The sequence below is a fragment of the Micromys minutus genome (genome assembly GCF_963924665.1).
Source record: "Micromys minutus genome assembly, chromosome: 6".
Lineage (NCBI taxonomy): Eukaryota > Metazoa > Chordata > Mammalia > Rodentia > Muridae > Micromys > Micromys minutus.
The window spans coordinates 27,255,182-27,279,464 of record NC_137975.1 but is presented as its reverse complement, the minus strand read 5'-3'; the positions used below and the strand labels follow the sequence as shown (position 1 = coordinate 27,279,464).

Genomic DNA, 24,283 nt, shown 5'->3' with positions numbered 1-24,283 from the left:
TTTCCTAGAGGAGTGACCCATACCTTTATTCCTGATGGCTCTGTGTTCTTTGTCATCCTGCTTGGTCCCCCATTGACTTTAATCACAGGACATGGTAGTACTAACAGGCTCTCTAAAAGATCTCCTGCACTCCAGATAATCCTCCTTACCTCCATTGTGGAGAGACAATCCAATTTCCCCATAGTAATCAGGAGCTATCACGCCTCCTAACATTGTATCCCTCTCTTAGTCTGGTTTAAGGACATTAGAAGCCTAAAATGAACACAGGAAAAGTCTGAGCTTCTGGTTCAATGGAATGATTGTAGTGGCTTCGAGCAGGAGCGTTCTTCCCTCTGGAACCAAACTTCTATGCCAGTAGACCTAGACTTGTGGGGTCAGGAAGCAAAAATTTTTCTAGGGTCACTAGGAGTGACCCTATTCCCTTTTCCGCCCCTTAATTCTTGGACCTGTTGATTCTGGCTATGGGAGAAACTACCATATATTGGACACTGATTCAAAGAATCTGAAGAAATCTGCCCCAGCCCTTTATGACACTGCCATCTAATTGGAGCTGTAACTGTTTCAAAAGGCCATTTCATCTTTCTATCAGACCAGCTGCTTCAGGATGGAGGGCATGGTAAGAGCAGCGGATTCCATGACTGTGAGCCCACTGTCGCACTTCTCTGGCTGTGAAATGAGTTCCTTGGTCAGAAGCAATACTGTGTGGAATACCATGACAATGGAAAAGGCATTCTGTAAGTCCACGGATGGTGGTTCTGGGAGAAGCATTACCTGCAGGAAAGGCAAATCCATAACCAGGATAAGTATCTACTCCAGTAAGAACAAAACTTTGTCCCTTTCCAAAGAAAGTGGTCCAATGTAGTCAACCTGTCACCAGGTTGCTGGCTGGTCACCTTGGGGAATGGTGCCATATCTGGGGCTCAGTGTTGGTCTCTGCTGTTGGCAAGGCTCACACTCAGCAGCAACTGTATCCAAGTTGGCCTTGGTGAGTGGAAGTCTGTGGTGTTGAGCCCTCACGTAACTCCACTTCTGCCACCATAGCCACTATGTTCATGTGCCCATTGAGCAATGACAGGGATGGCTGGAGAAAGAAACTGGCTATTCACAGAATAGGTCATCTTGTCCACTTTATTACTGAACTCCTCCTTGGCTGAAGCTACTCTTTAATGAGGATTTACATGAGACACAAGTATATTCACACCCTCTGCCCATTTGAAGAGATCTATCCGCATACTTCTTCCTCAGATGTCTTTCTCGCCAATTTTCCAATTGTGATCTTTCCAAATTCATCCAGCCAATCCATTGGCTACAGCCCATGAGTCAGTGAGCAATAGTACATCTGGTCATTTCTTCTTCCAAACAAACTGTAATACCATGTGTACTGCCTTAAGCTCTGCCCACTGTGAAGATTTATCTTTCAGGGTTGTTCCAGAAAGGGGCTGTAAAGTTGCAGCTGTCCACTTCTGAGTGGTACCTGTATAACATGCAGAACCATTAATAAACCTGGTCTTCTCTTCCTCAGTGAATCAATCATAGGGAACACCCCATAAGGCTATAGGCACATGTTTGGCAGCAGACGGCATTGTAACAGGAGTAGAAACCATAGGCATTGTGCCTTTGGGAACTGCTCAGGCCTGATCACGTATGTACCACTTCCATTTGATAATAGACTGCTGCTGTGCATGTCCTACTTTATGAGTTGGAGGGTCTAATAGCACCCAGCATATGATGTCACAGGGTAAGTTGGTGTCCTATTGTCAAACATTCAATTTTAACTAAGACCCAATAGTAGGTCAAAAGCTGTCTTTCAGAGGGAGAAATAGTTGTCTGCTGCTGATGGTAGAGCTTTGCTTTAAAATCCCAAAGGTCTCTTCTGTGATTCATCTACAGGGGCCTGCCAGAGACTCCAAACAGCATCTCTATTTGCCACCAACACCTCAAGTACTATTGGATCTGCTGGACCATATGATCCAAGTGGTAGAGCAGCCTGGATCTGTTAGAGAGCCTTCTCCTGTTTCAGATCACCACAATGCTAGCAGCTTTTCAAGTCACTTGGTAAATGGGCGTGAGTAATGCATTCAAGTGAGAAAGGTGCTGTTTCCAGAATCCAAATAGACTCGCTAAATGTTGTGTTTCTTTCTTGGTGATAGGAGGGGACAGACCCAATAACTTTACCTCTGCATGCCCCACACCACTGGGCTCCTAGGAATTTCACTGAAGTAAACAACCCTTGAATTTTGGTGGGATTTATTTCCCATCATCTGATACTCATATGTGTTACCAATGAGTCCAAAGTGGTTGCTATCTCCCGCACTTGGTTCAATCAGCATAATGTCATCAATATAGTGCATCAGTGTGATACTGTGTGGAAGAGACAGACCATTGAGATATCTTCTAAGTTAAGACACAGGGCAGGAGAGTTAATATATCCTTGAGGCAAAAGGATAAAGGTATACTGCTGGCCCTGCCAACAGAAAGCAAATTGCTTCTGCTAGTCCGTATGGTACTGAGAAAAAGGCATTTGTTAGATCAATAGCTGCATACCAGGTATCAGGAAATAGCCGAAGTTCCTCAAGCAAGTGCACTATCTGGTACAGCAGCTGCCATCGGAGTTACTACGTGATTTGGTTTTCGATAGTCAACTGTCATTTTCCATGATCTATCTGTCTTCTGTGCTGGCCAGATAGAGTTAAAGGGAGATGTGGGAACCACCACCCCTGCATCTTTCAAATCCTTGATGGTGGCACTGATTTCTACAGTCCATCCAGGAATACGATACCAGTTTTTGATTCACTGTTTTCTTTGGCAGAGGCCACTCTAAAAGCTTCCATTTAACCTTTGCAACCCTGACAGCCCTCGATCCACAGGTCAGGGGGCCAATGTGACAACTTGCCAATTTCTAAGTACATCTGTCCCATTTATACATTCTGGATCTGGCGAAATAATCACAGGATGAGTTTGGGAACCTACTGTGAGTTGGACATCAACCAAATCTCCATTAATCACCTGTTCTCCATAAGTCCCTACTTTAACTGGAGGGCCACAGTGTTTCTTGGGATCAGTGTCAATTCAGAACCAGTATCCAATAGACTCAGTAAAGTCTAATTTTTTTTTCTTTCCCCAGTGTACAAGTTACCCAAGTAACAGTCAAAACCTCCTCCCTCCTCCCCATCCCATCTTAACGCCCCCTACAGCTCCTAGGTCCTGCTGCGTTCCTTTGCCCAGATGTCTTGTACATCCTGGCTGTCTTTAGCTAGCACACTCCTCTGGCCAGGCTCTGGGGACCCGCAGCCTGGGTCAGCCTCCACTATCCGTTGGTTCTTTGCTCTTCAAAATTATCCTGGCTTGATCTAGACTTAGTGAGCCTCTAGTGAAGGAGTCTGGAGTTTGAACCGCCATGCTTGGCCCTGGCAAAGGCAGCACAAATGTAAACAGAACCAACGGGGAAAAGAAAAGGAAGCGCAAGTTTGAATGAATGGATGGCTTCGTGGGCTGGTCGCAAGCACCAGGAGGCGCTGCCCAGGCGTGTGTGCCTTTTTCCGAAGCCGGAGCTCTGCCCCCGCAAAGGGACACGACTGGGAACTCAGGAGAGGAGGCGACCACGCGCCGCAGTCCCCGCCGCCCGAACGGATAGGCCAGCAGGGGGAGGGGCGTGCCGTCTCCTTTCATTCTTCCACGCTAGGGTCTCCGGAATGAAAACTGCCCCCAGCCGGGCTGGAGCAAGGGGGATGAAAGGCGGCCCCTAGGACCTCTAGTGGAGCCTCGTCCCGCCCAGATTTCAGAAACCGGTCTAGCAGGGGGTGTCCCGTCACGCGGCCGCCTGAATGCGGAGATAGGGGGCAGCGTCGCTTCTCGCGCTGTTGCTCCCGCAGGATGCACACTCGGGCTGGCCCGGTCCCAACCCAACGTGAGGCCCCGCCCCGTCTCTTGGATCAGAATCTCGAATCCCTTCTAGCATCTTCCCCTCTCTCCACTGGGCCTTTGGTATGCCCCAGGGGACAGATGTCTTGGGATCTTTAACATTTGGGATGCTGCAAATGCCGAAGTTAAATGAAATACCTCCGGGGAGGGGAGGCCCGGGGGAGCCTTGGGGAGAGGGAAGATGGGCGGGACCAACAGGTCCTGAAGCAGCGCGACAGGCGCGGGGGGCGCGGGGGCAGGCGCGGGGCGCCAGAGCTCGGTGGGACAGGTAAGGCGGAAACTTAGTGAAGGAGCGCGGGAGAACTGGGGGGTCGAGCTCCTGAACTTCGGTCTTCATCCTCTGCAGAGGGAGTTTTGCAGGGAAAGGGGGTAATTTTACCAAGGGGTCGAGAATTCCCGAATTTCTACCCCAAAACCGTTTCCAACGGCCAACCTTTCTCCTTCGACTTTTCTTCCCCGGGCCGGTGGATCTCCTGGCCAGGTTCCGAGAAGGCAGAAAGCAGGCAAACAAAAGGAGCCCGAGTCCCAGGCCGGCCTGGAAGGAGAGGGCGCGGTGGGGGAGGGGCTGGGGGGGCAGGACAAAGGGGCTTTTTACGGAGAGCCTTAGAGGTTTGATTTCAGGGTACATCCTCTGTTACCCGGAGTTCTGCACCCTGGCTTAGTTGAAGTGAACACCTTTCCTAGTGGCCAGAGAGAAGAGTGGATATTCTTCCACCCCTCCTGCCCAGAGAATCTCCGACTATTTCCTTGAGCTTTTCTTCCCCTGGCTGTGAGCTCCTGCGGCTGGCCATTGATTTGTTAACTCACTAAGTAATTGTGGGAACACTGGTGGCTGTACTTTGCTGGGTGCTGTTGGGATGTTGGTAATATTGAAGGAAATGGTTTAAAAAAACAAAACAAAAACTTTGACTCCTAAAGTATCACAGAAACTTGAAGAAACTCTGGGGACAGTGGAGGGAGTGGAGTATGTTTGGTTACAGGTCTGTGGACGAGTTTGGACACCAAAGGTTTTGAAGAGGTGGATTTTCGTGGAAATGGCTGTCTTCCACCTAGATGGGAAGCCAGTGCAAGGAAACCTCACTTCTTCATCTGCCCCTGTAGCTGTACTCTGGGACCTGGGATCTGTCGGCTACCGGTCTCCTGGAGTTGGGTGCTGAGTTCTAAGTTGCAAGCTACCCCCAGAGAGTGCCCACCTATCCTTGGGTGTTGTCCCTCCCTAATACCCATCTTGGCAGGAGGACTGCTGGTCAGCCTAATTCCAAACCGTAGATTCTAGTGGTGGAATGCTGAGTGTGGCTCTTGGGGTATGTAACAAGAATCAGCAAGCTGGTTGGTCTGTAAGTACATTACTGAGCAGCAGACTGCTACCCATCTTCAGTGGCAGCTCGTGCCAGCACTGAGTTTCTGCAAAAGGAGAAAAAGCTTCATGGTATAGCTGACCTGCAGGAGGCCCTGAGGATAAGTCTTCCTCCCTGATCTGTGGCTATCGAAAAGTGAGGGAGCTGCTGATTGGCTGCCCGGCTTGCCTCTTTGCAGGTTGCATGTTTCTTGGGGTGGGTTGGGGTGTGTGTGTATGGGGGGGGGTTATGTTCTGCTAGAGGGGGTTTGGGTTTGCTATACCTGTGACCTGGCTTCTGCTCAAGTCCATTCTTGAAAAGCTGGTTTTCAAGCACTGAGGATCCTTAGTGACAGCCTGGAGGCTTTTCCTGGAAGACAGTTTAAAGAATTTATGTCCCGGTGTGTACAGGCCTTAACCCGATCTTGCTTTTTGTACCCGAATTCAGAGGAGGTTACCTGAGGCCAGAGTTCTCAGCTGAGTCTAAAACTTACACCTCAGGCTGCTGTGGGACATGCAGCAGCAGTGCCTGTGACTTTCCCATGAGGTCGGTTATAGGTAAAGAGTTTCATTCATCGGTTGTTTGGAACAACCCTTTGCAGGGTCCTGTTTAATGTTGACAATAAAGTGTACATGATACTTTTTTTTTTTTTTTTTTTTTGGTTTCAGAACTGTATTTCAGCAAAATCAGGCTTCAAGATTGGGTCTCTTGATTTTATCATTAGAAATGGAGCTAGGAGCTGATTCTAGAAACTCCACCCACGGTCCTCAGTTGGAGCTGGGGGATGGGCCAGGGCAGCTCAAGCCCTTTCAGACACGGGAAGAACGTGTAAACCTGTTGGGGGATGGGAAGGGACTGCAGTATTGTGGAGGACTTGGGGAGGGGCAAGATGGGAAGGGCTGTGGGTTCTTTGGGAGGTTCAGAGAGCATGCTCCCCACAGTGGGGAGGGTCTGTCCCCTGCGAGGGCCCCTCAGCTTCTGCTTGGAGGAGGTGGTCAGCCCAGAGGACTCTGGGGCTAGCATTGTTTGGAGAGAGGGTGTGTACAGGAATGTGAAGGTATGGGAGGGGGTTTGTGTAGAGAAGAAATGGGGTTGTTGGTGAAGGGTGGTAGCAGCCTGCGATAACTATGCACGGGAGATGCTTAGCAGCCAGCTCGGGCCTGCAGTGTGGGGACGGGGCTTCCGTAGGGGCTGGGAGACGGAAGTCACTTGGCTGTGTGTTACGTCCTGAGACCTGGGTCCCAGAGGTAGAGGATGGGAGGTGATGAGACAAAGATCCGAGAAATACATGCCAGTCTGCCATGTCCTCCTAGCCTCTGGGAGCAGGCGACAGCCTCAGCTCTGCTCACCACTCCAAAGCAATGTATTCTCAGCCACAATTTGTCTGCCTGAGGGTCTGTGGACGGAAAGCCCAGAGGCTGACTTCTTGCCGGGACCAAGGTTCATTTTAGTGAGCGTGAAGAGTGAGCTAAGGTTGAAGGTTACTGTTGCTTTTGTGTGGGATAAGGGATGACTAGGCAGTGTGGGTCAGTGCCTTGTGGACAACATTGTTTGGGGTGTATGTAGGTTGCAAATGGTGTGGTGCTCTTGATGTGGCTGGGATTAAAAGAAATCAGTGTCCTGTCTCCCTAGCATCTGAGAGTTCCTGTAAAAGCAGCCCTGGCCTGTTTCTGTTGTCCATTTGGTTTTGTTTCTTTTCTAGGTCCTGGGTTTTAAACCTCTGGCTTGTAGTGGGCCAGTGCGTTCCGTAAACTCCTAGCGGTCTTGTCCTTCTGGTTTTGTTGTTTCTGTTTGCTTGTCTGTTTGCTCGGATAGTATCTTCCTCAGTTGCCAGGCCGATCTTCTCTAGTCTGCGGGCTCATGTGATCCTCCTGCCTCAGATCCCAAGTGGTTGGGACTGCAAGTTGCTACTGGTGCTTGCCACAGCTCAGTCTGAGGTTTTTAGATCCTACTCAGGGGAAGACTGAGGCTGTGCTCGGTCTTTACTCCTGTGTGTCAGGAGAGCAGCGACTCTGCGGACAGTTTTTTACTCTGTTTTGGTTTTTGTTTGTTTGTTTGTTTTGTGTGTGTGTGTGGGGGGCTTATTTCTCAGTCTTTAGAAAGAGAAAGTGAGGCAAGGGAGTCAAGAAGAACCATACAAGACAGGAGGGAACTGGAGGACACTGGAGTATTTCATAGCTCAGCACACTGTATTATCAGGGTTCCTTGTGGCTATAGAAACTTGACTCTGCTGCCTTCTAGTTCTCTTTTATGGGGAGCCCCTTTACCTTGGTCCCCTCGGCCCGGAAGTGCGGAGGCCTAGGAGCTGCCTGCCGGCAACTGCCAGCAGCCGGATTAGTTCAGGGAAGGACTTGCTCACCTGCCCCTCCCCTCTGACTCAAGTCGTAACAGGTAACCTGGTTCCCCTGGCCCGACAGCCTGGGAGGGACAACTGGCAGGCGGGACCTGATGAGAGGGAGAGAGAGCCAGGGGGCGGCTAGCCTGTGGAGAGCTTCCTGGGAGCAAGAGCACCAGGTGGCCTGTTTGTGACCTGGGAGAGACCCTGAGGTGGAATGAGAGGTGTCTTATCCGGAAGCAGAAGTTTTCCCTGATCTGGACTGAGCTCTGGAGCAGGTGAGAGTGGGGTAGGGTCAGGCCAGTGTGGCTGAGCAGCAGGCAGACCAGGAAATAGAGAGAGCCCCAGCCAGACATCAACATTCCCCTCCCCCTAAGATCATTTCTGGGCTCAGGGGCGATAGGGGACTGCTAGTGCGTTTGGAAACAGGGAGCCTGTCTCTGTGAGCAGGCCTAAGTTTCCATCAGAGATGAGCTGGGGCAGAAAGGACCTGGCTTTGGAGGTGCATTTGTGATGGGGAGGATTCCCAATGGCTTCCTCGAGGTAAAGGATGCTGGAATTTTCCCTCCTTTTTCTAAGCCTTTCTTTCTCTCCTTGACTTTGTCTGGGGATAGCTTTGAGCGGATGGTAGCTGCTGGGATAGTTTTTGGGTGTCTGGGCTTCCTGGGGAACTGCAGTGAGACAGAGAGACTCCTGAGCTGGGGAGGGGGTGGGGAAGGGGTTGGGGAAAGGGTGGGGAAGGGGTGGGGATGCTATCTAAACTACCCTTTTCTAAAGTAAGAACTTTCACACCAAGACCTGATCTCTTCTGGGTGGGTCTGGGCTGCCCTTGTGGACTCTGGAGAAAGTTCCCCATACTGGAGATCTGCGGTCTGTGTTAGTACTGGTATTATTCTTTGTCTGGTATTGCCCAAAAGGTCCCAATTCAGACATAGGGCTGGAAAGGGCCTTAGGCCTTTCTGATTGTTCTGGTGAGACCAAGTAGGGGCTTAGGAGGCCAGAGAGCTTCCTTAGCTGTTTCAGGAAGCTGCACAACTGATCTGGAATACAGATCTCTGAGCCTGTGCTCCTTGCCCTCCTTGGAGCAGCATGTGAGCCCAGAGCTGACCCTGCATTATAGTGGGTCTATGGTGAATAGCAGAGAGCCTGGAGGAAGGAGATCCTGGAGGGGATGCATGCTAAAACACCCCTTAGTCTTAGAACGAATGCTCCTCTGTCTGCTACAGTCTGACCTCCCTCCTTCCTTACCCCCGCCCCAGCCCGAGGGAGGGCTTGAGTTATTTCAGCTTTTCAAGGCAACTTCTTAGTGGTTAATAATTAATTAACAAGTGTGACTAATTGATAGCTTCCCTCCCACTTACCCCCTCCTTCTGTTCAAACCAAACGGCTTCAGGTGCCAGCTGCCAGCCCTGGGAGATAGAGTCCTGGTCCTGTTTTCTAGTTTGAGATGATCTCGCCCTCATCTGCGGAGGGTGGGAGGAAGGCCCAGCTGCCTACTTCTCTGTGCTAGAAAGGAGACTTGAGATAAAGGGATGGCGTGAACTACCCGTCACCCTAAGCTCCTGGACTCCTGGAAGCCCCAGGGGTCATATGACCCGTCTTGTGCATTTGCAAAGCCACCTCATCAGCTTCTCTTCCTTTTATTCTCTTTTCCTTCTCTCTAGTTTTACTTGGAAAACTGGAATTCCAGAGTGCACGCCAACTTCAGGGCCATGTTTTTAACTATTGCCGTCCACGGCGCCCTGATAAGTTGTGCTGTTTACCCTCTCTGGGGCTCAGGTGGCAGACATGGGGAGCCTAGCTGACAGCAGTACCCCTCTTCTCTCCCATTCTGCTCCGCCCTCTGTCATGCAGGGACGAAGCCCCCTTCCCCCTCACTGCGGCCTTGTGCTCTGAGGCAGCAGGATGAGCCCCAGACAGAAACTCCGAAGGACTTTTGGACTCTTGCTCAATGGGCTGACTCAGTGAGGAGGTGGCTGGCCTCTCCTTCCCAGACCTCCGCCTGGACTCCACCCTCCCCTCCCCACCCCTGCTCTAGCCAGCAGCTGCCAGCCCTGGCCAGCTGGGATCCCACTGAGGGTGTGGGTTTGGGGAAGAGATCCGGGTGCTCACAGGTGTTGTTTTGGTGAGCGTTGTGCTGGGCTGTACCTACACCTTCGAAGTGCCGGGAAGCAAAGAAACGGGTGTTTCCCTTTCTGTCCTCGGTAACTTCTAGTCTGCCGTTGCCCCCACCGACAATCCAATAGACCCCCTCCGCCCTAGCTGTGGGGTGGTAGGGTCTTCAGGGTAACTCCTCTTTGAGAAGTCTCCTAAGTCTACTGGTGACTTGGGATTGAATACAACTCTCTGCTTTCCCTGCCTGGTGAATGACCAGGTCCAGACAACATGGTGCACTGGTCCTTGGGCCCCCTGACCAGCCTCAGCTTTGTGCCCACTATCCAGACATTTTCTCATTGCGCGTCTCCCATGTTCTCAAGCTGGGGACCTCATGAAGAGTCTTTGTCATCTTGCTTTGCTAGCCTGTCCAGTCTTCTTGTCTCTTTTCCTTCTCTCTGTTCTTTCTCTTGTTCTTGTACAGCCACTGGTGCAGTGAACCCCCTTGGACGGAGAGGACTTGGGGGGAGGACTAATTGGGGGAGGGGGAGCTAGGCTGCACCCTTGGGATGTCCTCCCACCCCAGAGAGCACTCTGAGAACCCCTCACCCCAGATCATTGGAGAGATCTATCCCCACTTCCATCCCCCTCGGCCTTGAGCACCAAGCCACAGGAGGCCTCATAGAGCATTTTGGTTGTTATCTTCTCTTAAAAGCTGGGAAAACTCCAGACTACCTACACATCCTGGCCCAGGCTGGGACCGGTGCAGCCCCTCCTTCCTCTGTGCCCCCTCCTCCCAGAAACTCATCATGGAGAGTAAGGATGAAGTCAGTGACTCTGACAGCGGCATCATCCTGCAGTCTGGTGAGTGGATCCAGGAAATTCCCCTGCCCTGGTCCCTGACTCCAGAGTGAGTCCCTAGGAGCTGGGTTAGCTGGGCTAAAACTCCCAAAGGGCTGGGGAAAGGAGGGAATGGAGAGGCTCCTACTGGAGAGGTGGAAAGACTGGAAGATTTGGCACCTGAAGGAATGAATAGTTTTCCTTGCTGGAAGGCAACAGCCAGGAGTTTCTGTCCTATCTGGAGCAGGGATCTGCCTCGTCCTTCTTCAGCACCGTTGCTTACTAAGAAGTTGGAAAACAGCATCTCCCTGGTGTTAATGTCCCGTCTCTACTAAGCCTGAGTCTGTGGGTCTAGTCTGGCCTGGTTTTGATACAGTACAGGAGAGAAGACACAGTTCTGACCATGAGCCCCTCCCACACACAGGTCACCTGGTGGGACAGCTTTCCCTTTGAACTATAGTGTTACCAACCTTTGGGCTGCCAGGAGACATGATGTGGTTGTGGCACAAACCATAATGGCTAGCCTGTAATTTGTGGGCAAGCATGAGATGGTATGGGTGTGTACACCCCCAGAGGTGGCCAACAGTGTCCTAGGGGATGCCTGGCTTCAGCGTTTCTAAGCAACGTCCCTCACCTCCCTGCAGGCCCGGACAGCCCGGTCTCTCCAATGAAAGAGCTGACCAACGCAGTGCGCAAACAGCAGAGGGCTCTGGAAGCGAGGCTGGAGGCCTGCTTGGAGGAGCTGCGCAGGCTCTGCCTGAGGGAGGCGGTGAGGCTCCTGGAGTCCCTGCCCCCACCAACTTAGGCTTTATCTGAGGAGGCCCGAAACTATGCCAAGGGGGGAGCCCTTTTTAGGGGATTGGGAATTAGTCTGAGGTGTGGGCCTGGAGTTTCTGTCATGTGGGTTTGACCAGGATACTGGGTAGAGCTGAGCAGCGGTTCAAGTACAGGAAAGGTAGAGATTAGGGGGTGCAGAGGGGCCAAAGAAACAGAAGCACATTTGATAATCGTACCTTGGGTTGGGGTGGCTCTCAGGAGGAAGTGACCAGAGGGAATGAGAGGGCAGAAGGAGGAGACACAAAGTGTGCTTCAAGGATGGGAAGAAAACAACTGTGGCAGATGGGGTGAGGCGGGCAGCGGTACAGGAGCCATTTTGAGGGTCTCTGGATGTTGGGCCCATGCAATGCAGAGCCGGGTGGTTGGTCAAGGGCTGGGCGAGTGGATCAGAGTGGAGCCTGACTTGACTCTGCCCCCCTCTAGGAGCTGACCGGTACTTTGCCGGCAGAGTATCCCCTTAAACCAGGTGAGAAGGCCCCCAAGGTCAGGCGCAGGATCGGAGCCGCATACAAACTGGATGAATGGGCGCTGCACAGAGAGGTGAGGAACATCAGAGGATGTGATCGCTGTCCCTCATCCCCAAGGGCTGACTCCTGAAAGCAGTTCAGTCCACTGGCAATCCCTAACATCCAGTGTGGGTGGCGGCCATGCCAATCCCGGGCGTCTCACTAATAGTCCAGATGGCTCTGAGTAAGCATGCCACCTCAGCAGCTTGGTCCCAGTGGGCAGAGGATTAAAAATACCAATAACCAGCTCAAAGAGGCAGTTCAGGGACATTGGTGTGGCATGAAGCCTGTCCTTTCTCAACCTAGATGGAAGGAGATAGGGGTCGCTCTGACCCTAGATGACCTTCCTCTCGGAGAGATTCCCATGAGTTGACATGCTTGGTCCTTTGGAGTTAGGATCATGACCTACTTAAGTCTTCTCCCTGCCGGGCACAGCAGGTAGCAGGGGGTGGGACGATCATGCCAACTTTTCATGACATGTTGGCTTTGGGCTGCTCCCAGTGCACCCCACCCCCACCCCGTGTGTCCCTGGACACTGTAGTCTGCTCATAACCAGGTCAGAGCTGCTTGGAGTCCTCTGTCCTCAAGTGCCAAGGACCCTTTTGGCCCTCACTTCCAACTCCTCCTTCAGGACCCACTGAGCAGCCTGGAGCGCCAGTTGGCACTACAGCTTCAGATCACGGAGGCGGCTCGCAGGCTGTGTGCGGAGGAGAACCTCAGCAGACAGGCACGCCGGCAGCGGAAGCACGCAGCGCTGCAGGAGGAGAAGAAACTTCGCGACCTTCAGCGCTGCCTGGGTGATCGGCGGCGGAACAGCGAGCCCCCTCCTACCACTGTGCCCTCCCTGGGCAGAGGTGAGCCCACCGTCTTGAGCCATGCAGGCCTCGCACAGCTCTTGTTGGGAGGGCCAGCGCAGCCCTTCCTTATGCTTTTGGCTCGCGCCTGCGTCCGTGTCTCAAGTCAGCGCAGTCAGCGTACTCCTTCCTGGGTCCACACAGGTCTATGTACCCCAACAGGCATCTCCGCTCTGGGAGACCGTCTTCATTTCGTTTCCTCCTTTTGCATCTCCTGCAAGACTGTATAACTCTGATTGCAATGCAAGGGTTTATTCAAACTCAAATGTTATCTTCAGGGGAAGGTGCAGTAAGCCGAAGGCTCTTTCGTCTACCTCAAGTTAGGCAGCTTTATGGATTGGCTGCTGCTGTGGGTAGCCAGGGACTGATGTGTTCAGGGCCACATACTCATGGGCATTTAGTCTGAAATCCAGTTGTACCCCCCATGGTCCCTTCAGTGTCTGCAACAGGTCAACCCTGAATCGCTCTTGTAGCCTAGCGACTGAGCCCTGACCCAGAGATGAAGCTGTGGGGTTCCTCAGAACCAGAGCCAGCCAGATGACTTCAGTATGTCCAGTCCGGTGAGCTTCTAGTGCATTTGAGCCCTGAGGTAGGACCGATTTCTTTGTCCTGACCCAAATCCTGCTTGTCAGGTTAGGACTTGTAGTCTCTCCATTCCTCCACTCCCAGATCAGCTCTGCTACCCTGCAGTTTCTGAAGGAAGAGGTATGAGGGACCAGCTGCTTTTTACCCAGAGCCTCAGGCTCAGCTTGGGGAGCAACAGGCTCCTTTGTGCCCTTGTCTATACTCGAACACCTGGTCCCTCTTCATGTGGTTCCTGCCCAGTAATTTTTCTCTTCCCTGACTGGACACACAGTAGAAGCCACGAGGTCCTCACTGGTCCCCATGTATGACTCAGTCAGGCAATGCTTTCAGCACCTGTGACCTCCAGGAAGAAGTGTGTGAACAGACACCAGCCAGGCCACCCTGGGAAGCCTGGAGTATATGGCAAGGCACAACGTGTTTTTGCATGTCTCCACAGACCAGGAAACCCAGGTCTAGTGGCCAAACCCTATTCTGCCTTTAGTGGCTCTGGCCCCAATACAGCACATCACTGATGCTAAGGAAAAAGTCAATCTTTGCTCTTTATTTCCCACAGGTCCTGGGTATGGTAGGGCAGATGCTGACTGAGGTATAATGGTGTCCCCAAGGGCCACCTCTGTATGTGAAGGAGCCATTAGTGTAGAGATGTCACCTGCCTCAGTTGGTCTTCACCCTCCTGGTCCCTCTTCATGTGTACTGTTCAGAAGCTTCTTTGCCCACAAGTACTGGGAACGTTTGTGCAGGGTGGGGCTTTGGGGGGGTGTCACTACTGCTGCCACTGTGAATGATGACACTCCTTGTTGGAAGTGGGGAAGCAGGCCAGGACATGCCTAGGGCTCTGGCTAAACCCTGTGTAGGAGGGAAGACGGCTACTATTCTCAGGGCCTTTAGTCTGAAAGAAGACAGAGAAACCAGCCGGTACAACCAGTGACTTGTGTGGCTCCTGCACGGACCCCGCCCTCCAGACAGGCCTTAGGTTCTAGGCTCTACTGTCCTGAATTGGGAGCTCAAAAGGAGGTGGTTCTAGACTAGTTGTTCCTGTTTTGCGGCTGTACTCACCTGGAAAGGAGGAAGTAGAGAGAGAGAGAGAAAGAGAGAGAGGGAGAGGGAGAGAGATAGATATTAATTAGTTTGAGGCTAGAGGGTGTTTTAATTAAGAAAAATAAGCAAACAAACCAAAAAGAAAAAAACCCCTCAAAACAAAACTCCACCCACCTATACACACCCCCTTTGCACACAGGGGTTATTCAATTTGAGAAAGTAATTAGTCAGATGGGGGTAATTAGCTCTTGCAGGTGGTAAGGAGTGAAGTAGTATTGAGCTAATCTTTACTATGAGTGAGCCCAAGAACCCCCCCTGTACTCCTCCAATGGAATGGGTGCCCTGTTTGTGTTTGCTGATTGACTGCGTCAGTCTGGAGCAACGCTAATAGGAGCCTAGTGATGATTGAAATGCTGTGTGTCCAACATGGCAACCGCTAGCTGCACCCAGCTACTGAACATCTGAACTGTGCCCTCAGCAGCTGAGGAGCTGAGTTCTTAATTAGTGTGGCCTCACATCGTATGGCTTGATTTGTTGGGCAGGGTAGCTTTGTGTGAATGATGTCATAGTTTTTGTCTCTGCCTAGGGTATTCTGTCATGGCTGCCGGGGAGTCATGGTAGATAGAGCAGAAGGGCGAGCCAGGACTGAGCTGAGACAGGGCTGAGATTGTGAGCATCTCAGGGGCCATAGAAAATGGCTTCCATCTCTGCAAAGCCAACATGGCTCCAGACTTCCCTCAGAGCAATGCAGCTCTTGGCCCACAAAACTGATTGTCTTGTTTATGCGGCTCTTAGAGGTGATGGAGAATAAAGTCTTCCTTCCCAGGCCTTTACTTTCCAACCAAAGCCTACAGTCTCAACCCACAATACACTAGCGGGCTGTGGGAATAACACTTGGGTAATCCCTTCAACCTGACATTTGCCAAACATAAAAAACTTTCTTAAAGGTTTTGTAAAAGACAAGCAACAACAACAACAAAAACCCAAGAGAATGAGTGTTAAGTAAGAGGGTTTATCTTCCGCTGGGCCCCAGAGCAAAGGTTAACTGTTAGCTATGCAAAGCCTTATCTAGCTCCTGGGGTGGCTCAGCACAGAGGATAAGAGCCACTGTGGCAATTTTCCTATAAAGATCTAGATAGCAAATACTTTTAGACTTTGGTTGTATGGTCTATAGCAACTCACTGCTGTGTTAGTGCCAATGCAGCCAGAAATTACGGATCTGTACTTGTGTCTTTACAACTTTATTGGTGAAATCAGCTATGGTTAGGTGAACTGGACTTGGTTTGTGGGCCAAAGTTTGCCAACTCCCCATCCACTCTAACACCTCCCCCACCCCCCCCAAGACAGGGTTTCTCTGTGTAACCCAAGCTGTCTCGGAACTTTCTCTGTAGACCAGGCTGGCCTTGAACTCATGGAGATCCTCCTGCCTCTGCCTTCAGAGTAAAGGTGTGTGTCTACCGCCCGGCCATGCCACCCTCTCTGTTAACAGAAGATTTCAGGATGGTTAAGACGGTTTGCCCTTGGTTGTTTGCTGACTGGTAGGAAGTGCCAATCATGGAGCAGGGGTTACTTAGCACACAGGCTCTCCCCAGACTATCTGGATATGAATTCTTCTTCCTCAGAAGCCTTTTTGGTAGATTGGCTAAGCCTCCTTGCTGAATGGACTAAGACTGGATTTCCCCAGTCACATAGAGATGATAAGCATCTACCTTAGCTGTTAAGGGATTACATGAATTAGTGTACGCAACATATTTAGAAAAGCCGTTATTAATGCTTTGTCTTCAAACAGTTGAAAATGATTTCTGGGTTCCATGAGGGTCACATAGAGAGCCCCAGACTCCAAAGCATTATATCTGTTTGGGGACAAAAGCAAATATAAGCACCTCCCTCCCCGCAATCTCATGCAGTTTGCAGAGCACTTTTGGACACTTTATCTTATGGTCAGCTGGTCTCTTGAGTCCTCACGGCCCAGCTTTCTGCACTTAGTTCTGGAACTGGGTTCCATTTGTGAGGCTTGAAGGTTATAGAAACACTGGCACAATGCTTTGCATCCTACGTGCCTTCTAAAATGGCTCTTAGCTTTCCTCCTCTGTTACCAGAGAGCGCCGCTTGTGTTGGCTGATGGGGAGACCGTGTTCCAAAGCACTGAAATAGCTTATTCAATGCCAAATGGCTAGGGATAGAACCATCTAAATGTGATTACAGTCCCATTTCTTGTCTCCTGGACCCTAACCTGTCAAGCTTTTTCCTACCTTTATGGACTAAGTTCCCGAAGCACTAATTAGCAAATAGTGGGTATTTCTGGGGCGTTGCGGGGGGCATTCAGCTGATGTCCTGGTAGAAGAATTGGGGTTAGGTTTGCTCACTGCTGCCCAACCCTGGGCTAATTGTCTCTCTTTTCTCCCTTGGCTCCTTCCAGAGCTCAGCGCCTCTGACGACAGCTCCTTGTCTGATGGCCTGCTCCTGGAGGAAGGTGAGATGGACGGTTTGGGGGCTTGGTCAAGACAATAGGGGGGGGGTTGCAGAGTTTCCCAGTGAAGACTCTCAGTGGCACTGGAAGGTTTAAGGTACTAGCAAAGGGTCTTTCTGAGTCTGACGTCAGAGCTGTCTGGGTACATGCCCCATTGAGATTTGGGGGAATGAGCTAGGCTCCTCTCTCAATGGATCCTTTTGATGAGGAAGGGAAAGGTGATCTTTAGCCTGGCCTGGGAGTCTCTCCTTCGAGCTGAGGCTAGATTTGGGTGGAGCCAGTTAGAGCTAAGGAGTGGTCTACTTAAAATTATTGCCGTAGTTGTAAAGAAGGCAGCATTAGGGAGGAAATACAAGACTGGATTAAGGACCTTGTTTAAAAACACTAAGAATGTCAGGTCAAAGTGGACTAAGAAGGCAACGCAGGCATGGCCAGGGTGTGCCCAGGCCAATAAGGAAATAGACATTTAGGTGGGGCAGGAACAAGAAAAGTAGTTAGCTACAGAAAGGTGCCATAAGCAAAGGCTAGAAAGTGGGGTAGAGAGAGGCAGAGGAAGCAGGTGTGAATTAAATAGGATTGGGAGGGAGGGAGTCCCCAGGAAGAAAACAGCTTTTCTTATCTAGGATTGGGACTATGCCCTGTGGCAGTGGGTCAAGGCATTGATGAGTAAGGCTAGGGCTTTGGAGGTACTTGCTGAGCCGGTTTCCCTGCCTTCTCTACCCCTGCAGACGACTCCCAAGCGCCAAAACCTCCCCCAGAGTCACCAGCACCATCTTCACGGCCTCTTCCACCCCAGAGCCTTGAGGGCCTGCAGCCAACAGGACCTGAATCTGGTGGCCTGGAACGGGCCCCCATCCAGAACAGTCCATGGAAGGAGACCAGCCTGGACCATCCCTATGAGAAGCCAAGGAAGTCTTCTGAGCTCAGTAGCGAGTCCAGGTCAGACCAGGGAGGAAGGGAGTAGGGGAGAGCCGAGAGTGGGGGGGAGGGGGGCAGGTGACAGGGTGATCCAGCCTGGGGACATGGATAGGGGAAATGTGCAGGCAATCACACTCCTTAGCTATGCAATGCTAGAGATGTAAGAAGTGGCAGCTTGTTGGGGTGCTGGTGGGTGGCAGTATTTCCTTTGGGCTCCCTGTCTCTTGAGTTTTTAAATGAAGACATTGCTGTCACTGACTTACCTTCAACTTCTTTGCAGCAGCCCTGCCACCACTCCTCAGGACCAGCCCAGCCCCTCCAGCCTATGGGTGCTGGATGCTGCCTCTTACCATGTGGTCCCCATCCGAAACGTTCCTAGTCAGCGTCAGGGCCGCACCAGTGCCCCAGCCACCCCTGAGATGCAGGGCAGGAGGGGCCAGTCACAGTCTCTGAGGTAAGATGGCTACCCAAGAGGTTCAGGAAATATCCCATTCCCATCCCAAGGTACAAGGTACAGCTGAGACACCCTGGGTGACGTGTGGCTAGTGCCCCTCTCTGGGGTGCCTCTCCAAAGAGTCTGTTCTTCAGCAGAACCTAAAGCGCCTCATCCATGAGGGAAGCAGAACTTGAGGGTTCCAGCCTTGCTCTGTTTTCTTGCACTTACTGGTGGATGATGGAGGTTAATTGTTGGTCTCTGACAGTGCATAGCTCTCTTTTCTGGTTGCTGTACAGTTGGTTCTCGTTATTCATGGTAGTTTTGGTCTATACCAATGGCTGTAAACATCCAATCTCCTATACCTGTGGTTCTCAACCTGTGGGTCACAAGTTCCTTGGGGGAGAGGGCCTAATGACCCTTTCAAAGGGGTTGCATTAGACCATCAGAAAACACAGATATTTACATCCCAATTGATAACAGCAAAATTACAGATATGAAGTAGCAATGAAAATAATTTTGAGGTTAGGGGGTCACCAGAATATGACCTGTATTAAAGGTTTGGGGCATTAGGAAGGTTTAGACCACTGTCCTGTGAGGAAATACAGGATGTGGGGACAGCGTTGATCATTACCTTTAATACACACACACACACACACACACACACACACACACACACACACACAATTTCTTATTGAGCATGAGTTTCTGTTTAAAGACAGTTTATGTGGAAGGACAGTCAGTGACACTGTAACTCAGTGACTGAAGTCAGTCTTGCAGTCTTACTTTCTCTACAAGGCACCCACAGTAGTTTGTGTCTAGAAACTGCAGAGGCTGGTGGATCTCTGAGTTCCAGGCCATCCTCCTGCCTCCGCCTCCCTGGTGTGGTACCTTTGTACTACCATTCCAAACACAGCACTTGATCCTTGTTCAGTCTCTGCTGGAGACCAGTGCTTAGAGCAATCTGAACTCTTGGCTGCATCAAGTGACCATGAATGACCCTTAAGAAAGAGTGATTTAAGGAAAGGTTTTTCTTGGGCTCACAGTTTGAGGTGCTGTCTATTACGTAGGAAAGGCTTGGAGGCAGGCCGATGAGGCAGCAGGTCACAGCGCATCCTCAGTCAGGAAGCAGAGAGGAGTGAATGATGCTTCCCAGTTCACCCATATTCAGGGTGGGTCTTCTCACTTCAAACAACCCGGTCTAGAAAGCCCCTCACAGACATATTCATCCGGAGGCCTGCCTCATAGGTGATTCTAGAGCCTATCAAACTGACAAGAGTGACCATTACCAAAACATAGCGCCTATTTATTTTGGATTTTGTGAGTCAGTTTTTGGAAGTAGATAGGCTGGCGTATACTAAATATCAATAATGAAAATCAGCTGCACACTTCTCTTCACGCCACCTGGCCACTGATTGAGCCAGTGAGGTCTGAGAGGTCACATCAGCCATAGCCACCCGGTGCCACCAAAGCTTTATCAGGTAGCATCAGACAGCTCAGAAGTAAAACATACTTTCTATGTTACCCCCTTACCCAGGTCATTCTATAAACAATGTGTGCAAAAATTTTAAAAGGCAACACAGCCCCGTGCCCAGCAAAGCTGGGGGCTAGACTTTGGCCCTCCCTCTTCCTTTGGGACACATGAAAGCTTTACATATTTAAGTTGGGTGCTTGATGATGTCTAACACTCGAGGGTCTGAATGAAAGCTCCTAAACTCCCGTACCCTAGCTGGCTGGAAATGTGGCGTGGATGTAGCAGAATGTTGGCCCTTCCTATTGGTGGATTGAAATCGACCGAGAAGCCAAAATACTTAAAAAAATAAAAATAAAAATAAACAAATGGGGCTGGAGTAATGACTCAGCAGTTAAGAGCACTGGCTGCTCTTCTGGAGGACTGGGTTTCAATCCCCAATGTCCCCCACATGTCCCTTCATAACTGTAACTGCAGTCCCAGTCAATCTGACACCCTCACACAGACACTCATACAGGCAAAATACCAACACACTTAGATAGAAGTAAATCATCTTTAAAAAATTAACACAAGCATCGGACATGTACCAATTCTTTTCACAGGGCTGGGGTTGAACCTAAGACTTCGTCCATAATAAGCAAATATTCTTATCTCTGAGTCACATCCCCCACCCCTCAGATTCTTGTCATCATTCCTAAGTAGTACAATGTATGAACTAGTTACATGGTATTTACACTGCATTAGGAATTATATAAATACTCCAGAGATTAAAGTCTACATATTGTATACGATACTTCCCTATTTTGTGTGACCTGAACTTTTTGGCTCAGGAATCAATTTATCCTGATGTGGAAAAGTCTGGAAGGGAACAAGAACAGTCTGGCAAATGTGGCATCCGAGGAGGGAATGCCCTACCTCTGCACATTAGGACAAGACTGGGTTGTCTGCTCTGTGGAGGTCTGACCTGAGTAAGACCTAGCACCTGTTCATTGCCTTGGCCTATAATCCAGCACTCGGATATGGCCCCTCCCCAACCCTATGCCTTCCATTTTCCTCTTCAGAGTGGACTCCTTCCGAGCAGGTGCGGAGGGCCGAGGTCGCAGTGCCTTTCCCCGCCGCCGCCCCACTCATTACACAGTGACGGTGCCAGACTCCTGCTTCACACCCAGCAAGCCCCCGCTGCCACACCCTGCCTGCCATTCCTGTTCTGAAGACAGCGGCTCTGATGTCTCCAGCATCTCTCATCCCACCTCACCCGGCAGCAGCAGTCCAGACATCTCCTTTCTGAGGCCCCTCTGTCCCCCTGAGCCATCTCGCCAACGTGGAGCCTGGGGCCCAGCCTGTGGCAGAGAGCTGGCCACGCATTACCCGAAACTTCTGCTGCCCGCTGGGTACTTTCCAACGGGGCGCTATGTGATGGTGGCCGAGGGCCACCTGCCGCCGGGCGAGTGGGAGCTGTGTCATGCAGCCGTGGGTGCCGCCTATGACGAGGAAGGTGCCCCCCTGCGTTACCAGCGGCTGGTGCCCTCCCACAGCCGCATTGTGCGCACACCCTCCCTAAAGGACAGTCCTGCCGGCCGGGGACTCAGCAAGGCAGCCGTCTCGGAGGAGCTCAAATGGTGGCATGAACGCGCACGGCTCCGGAGCAGCCGCCCCCACTCGCTCGACCGGCAAGGGGCTTTCCGTGTTAGGAGTCTGCCTCCTGGAAGGGAGAGCTTCGGGCGGGCCTCGGGACCCCGGACACAGGTACAGCTTCCCCTGGGGGGGATGTAATTAGACCAGCAGACTGCTGGCTGAATAATCACTAGTTAGGAAAATTAGGCCAAAAAGAGAATATTTCCTCTTCTGACTACCCTGGGGGTGCCTCTTAATTGTACCTGCTGTGCTTAGTGTCTTGTGCAAGAGTGCATACCAATGTGCTCTGGTAGAGATTGTCCACACAGATAGCTTGGAGATTTCCCTCTAATGGCTTCACAGATGATCCACAAAACAGATAAACTTCCTCAGAACCAAATGTGCAACCCAAATTAAGCCCTGGAATTTCCTGACTGGAGGGCCCAGGGACAGAGTGAGAATCCGGAAAATGGGTTTATAGAAAACAACTCCCTGTAGCCAGGCTGGGAAGAAGATGGTCTCACAGTCAACAGCTAGAATAGCAGGTTCTGATCCTAGCCCTGATTAAACTACGTGGCCCCATGAGTTACACAACTCTTAGACTTCTGTTTCTCCCATCTAGAAGACAGGTATAGTGAATGACCCCTCTCATGGTGTAGATAAGAGGCTGAAATGTTTAAAGCAATGTGCAAGAGTAGTTGATCAGCAATAGCTCACAGAGGGTAGGGTGGTGTGTGTGTATGTGTGTGTGTGTGTGTGTGTGTGTGTGTGTGCACCAGTGTGTGTGTGTTAGGTTGTATCGGAAGTGGGTAGGATTAGGAGCACTCTGACTTAGGGTAGGGGTGCAGCAGCCTTGATTTCTGTAAGCCCTGTTTCTTCATCCTGGGACTGAGGCTAGCCTGCATGAATCCTTTCTTTATTCTCCCATCCTGATTCAGAAGGCTATGCAGGGGACACGCTCTAGAAGTTACCAACAGGCTGCTTCTTTGAGACCCCAGATTCCCAGCAGCCCAGCTGCATAACCCTCCCTCCCCCCGATTCTTTGGGCTGTTGCAGCTGCCATCCCTGGCTGGGCAGCATCCTGGCCCAGTCCCAGGCTATACACGCTCTAGCCGCCATGCCTCTCCCTTCCTGCGGGCTTGGACCTGTCTCTTTTGGTCTAGGCTTGGCTCATCCCAACCTGTCAGACAGGGACAGTGATGAGACATGGTGAGCCCAGGAAAGGTGGAGAAGGTCAGGGTGCCCATCACACCCCTAAGAACCTGGAGTGGTAGACGGATCAGGGGTGTTACCTTGGGGCATCGTTCCTGGGGAGGGCAGGAGCAGAGCTCCAGGGCTTCACTATTGATGGCCTGTGCCTTTAAGCAAAAACAATGGTGTGACTGAGCTTGCCCTGCTGACATTTCTACCCAGTTTGCTCATCCGCCTCTCCTCTCTCCCTGCCTGTGACAGGTGCCCCCGGTGTGCGTGCTCCGGAGGTCGCCAGACGGGGCCCCCGTGCAAGTCTTCGTGCCTGAGAATGGAGAGATCATCAGCCAAGTGTAACTTCTCTGAAAACCATGCCCGGTGCTGGAAAAGACTTATACTGGAGCTGGGACAGAGAAGCCCTTGCCCTTGAGTGCTTCTCCTACCGTCATTGCAGGCCGATGACGCAGAGCTGAAACCCTTGGTTTTTTTTTTTTTTTTTTTTACATGTGTTTTCCAGAAGTCCTGACCTGAGGATTTATATCTGTGATATGTCTTCAAGGTTCTTATAACACGATTATGCTTTATCCCCCAGAGTCTGGCCTTTTGGACTAACATCATGCTGGACTAATGGACAGTGCTTGTCTCCTTATGCAAGACAGGTGGCATAGAGGGGCCCTTGAGTCTCCCCAGATGCTCTGGGCCCTCTTTCTGAGATAGCTACTGCTTCTTATTGCTGGAGGCAGGATGTGGTACTCCCTCAGCAGGGACTCTTCCCTTGTTTCCCAGATGCTGGGCAGGACCCCCTTCCCTTTATGTGCTCTGTGACGCACACCCAGGGCACAGGGCATTTCTGTCACAGTGTTCTTCTCACATCCTACAGCAGTCCCACCTCCACCTGCCATATTGTATGGCTTCCTCCCCCGCCCCAGTGTATTCTCCGGATCCCTAAGTGCCTTAGGTCACAGAGCCGGGAGGCTTCTGAGCGTTAGTGCCTCCCCACATCTGAGCATCCTTCACGTTAACTTATTGGTCTTACCTAACAGCTATCATGTGGTTGCGCAGTGGCAGCGCCCCTCACTTGCAGGGCCAAGACTGTGCGACGTTGTGCCAAATACTTCAATAAAATCTGATTGGCCCAGCTGAGGATGAAGTCTTCTGTGTTGTGCTGTTTTTTTTTTTTTTTTTTTTTTTTTTTTTTTTTGGAACAAGCACAGTGCGGGCTCCCTGAGATGTCTGCCTGACCTTCCAACTGGTCTGGACATGATTCTAGGGAACAAGTGTGGTGGCAGACAGAAACTCAAGCTGATTCTGACCAAAGGGAATCCCTCAAAGCTCCCTGACAGCCTGAACTATTAAAAGTGCTGGCTGCTCTTCTGGAAAGCCCAGCTTCCATGCTCAGCACCCTCATGGTAGCTCCTGGTGACTCTAGTCACCTTGGAAGGAACTTCATAGCTTTGGGACAGCTCCATTTCTGGTTTCAGATGGCCCAGGCGGTGTTTATAGGCTTATGAAAAATTGTTCTTGTGGTTGGGAAAACAGGCTTTCCTTGGGTAAGGAGGGGCTGTCCATTAAGACCCCTTCTGTGTTTTTGCAAAAAGCCACAGTGTGTGTGTGTGGAGTGGGGGGTGCACAACTTTTACTGCTGCCCTGTAGGGAGTGCTCAGGACTCCGCTCAGTAGCAGAGTGCCTACTGTGGCTACTGCATCTGGAGAGCTTGTAGCTGAAGTCTGAGGTAACCCTGTGTCAGGTAGAGAAAGGGGTCTCTGTTTTGCCTGTCCCTCTCCAGTCAGGGAAGAGGTAGGTCATAAAGGGTCATGCAGGGGTGACTCCAGTCCTGCTCTT

General features: G+C 51.2%; 1 protein-coding gene across 2 annotated transcripts; it reads left to right on the top strand.

Moving 5' to 3' along the window:
• Nucleotides 1-4,013: 4,013 nt before the first annotated feature.
• INAVA (innate immunity activator) lies at nt 4,014-22,798 on the top strand (the record flags this gene model as incomplete). 2 transcript variants are annotated; one of them, XM_080917869.1, is made up of 10 exons in its annotated part: nt 4,014-4,189; nt 10,403-10,551; nt 11,172-11,296; nt 11,788-11,904; nt 12,502-12,724; nt 16,767-16,820; nt 17,546-17,756; nt 18,016-18,189; nt 20,701-21,385; nt 22,706-22,798. In XM_080917869.1, the coding sequence occupies 10 exons, from the start codon at nt 4,029-4,031 to the stop codon at nt 22,796-22,798; spliced, it is 1,992 nt and encodes a 663-aa protein (XP_080773995.1). The 2 variants fall into 2 exon arrangements, with proteins under 2 accessions (XP_080773995.1, XP_080773996.1); XM_080917870.1 differs by having other exon boundaries at nt 4,029-4,189; nt 18,019-18,189.
• Nucleotides 22,799-24,283: the final 1,485 nt, after the last annotated feature.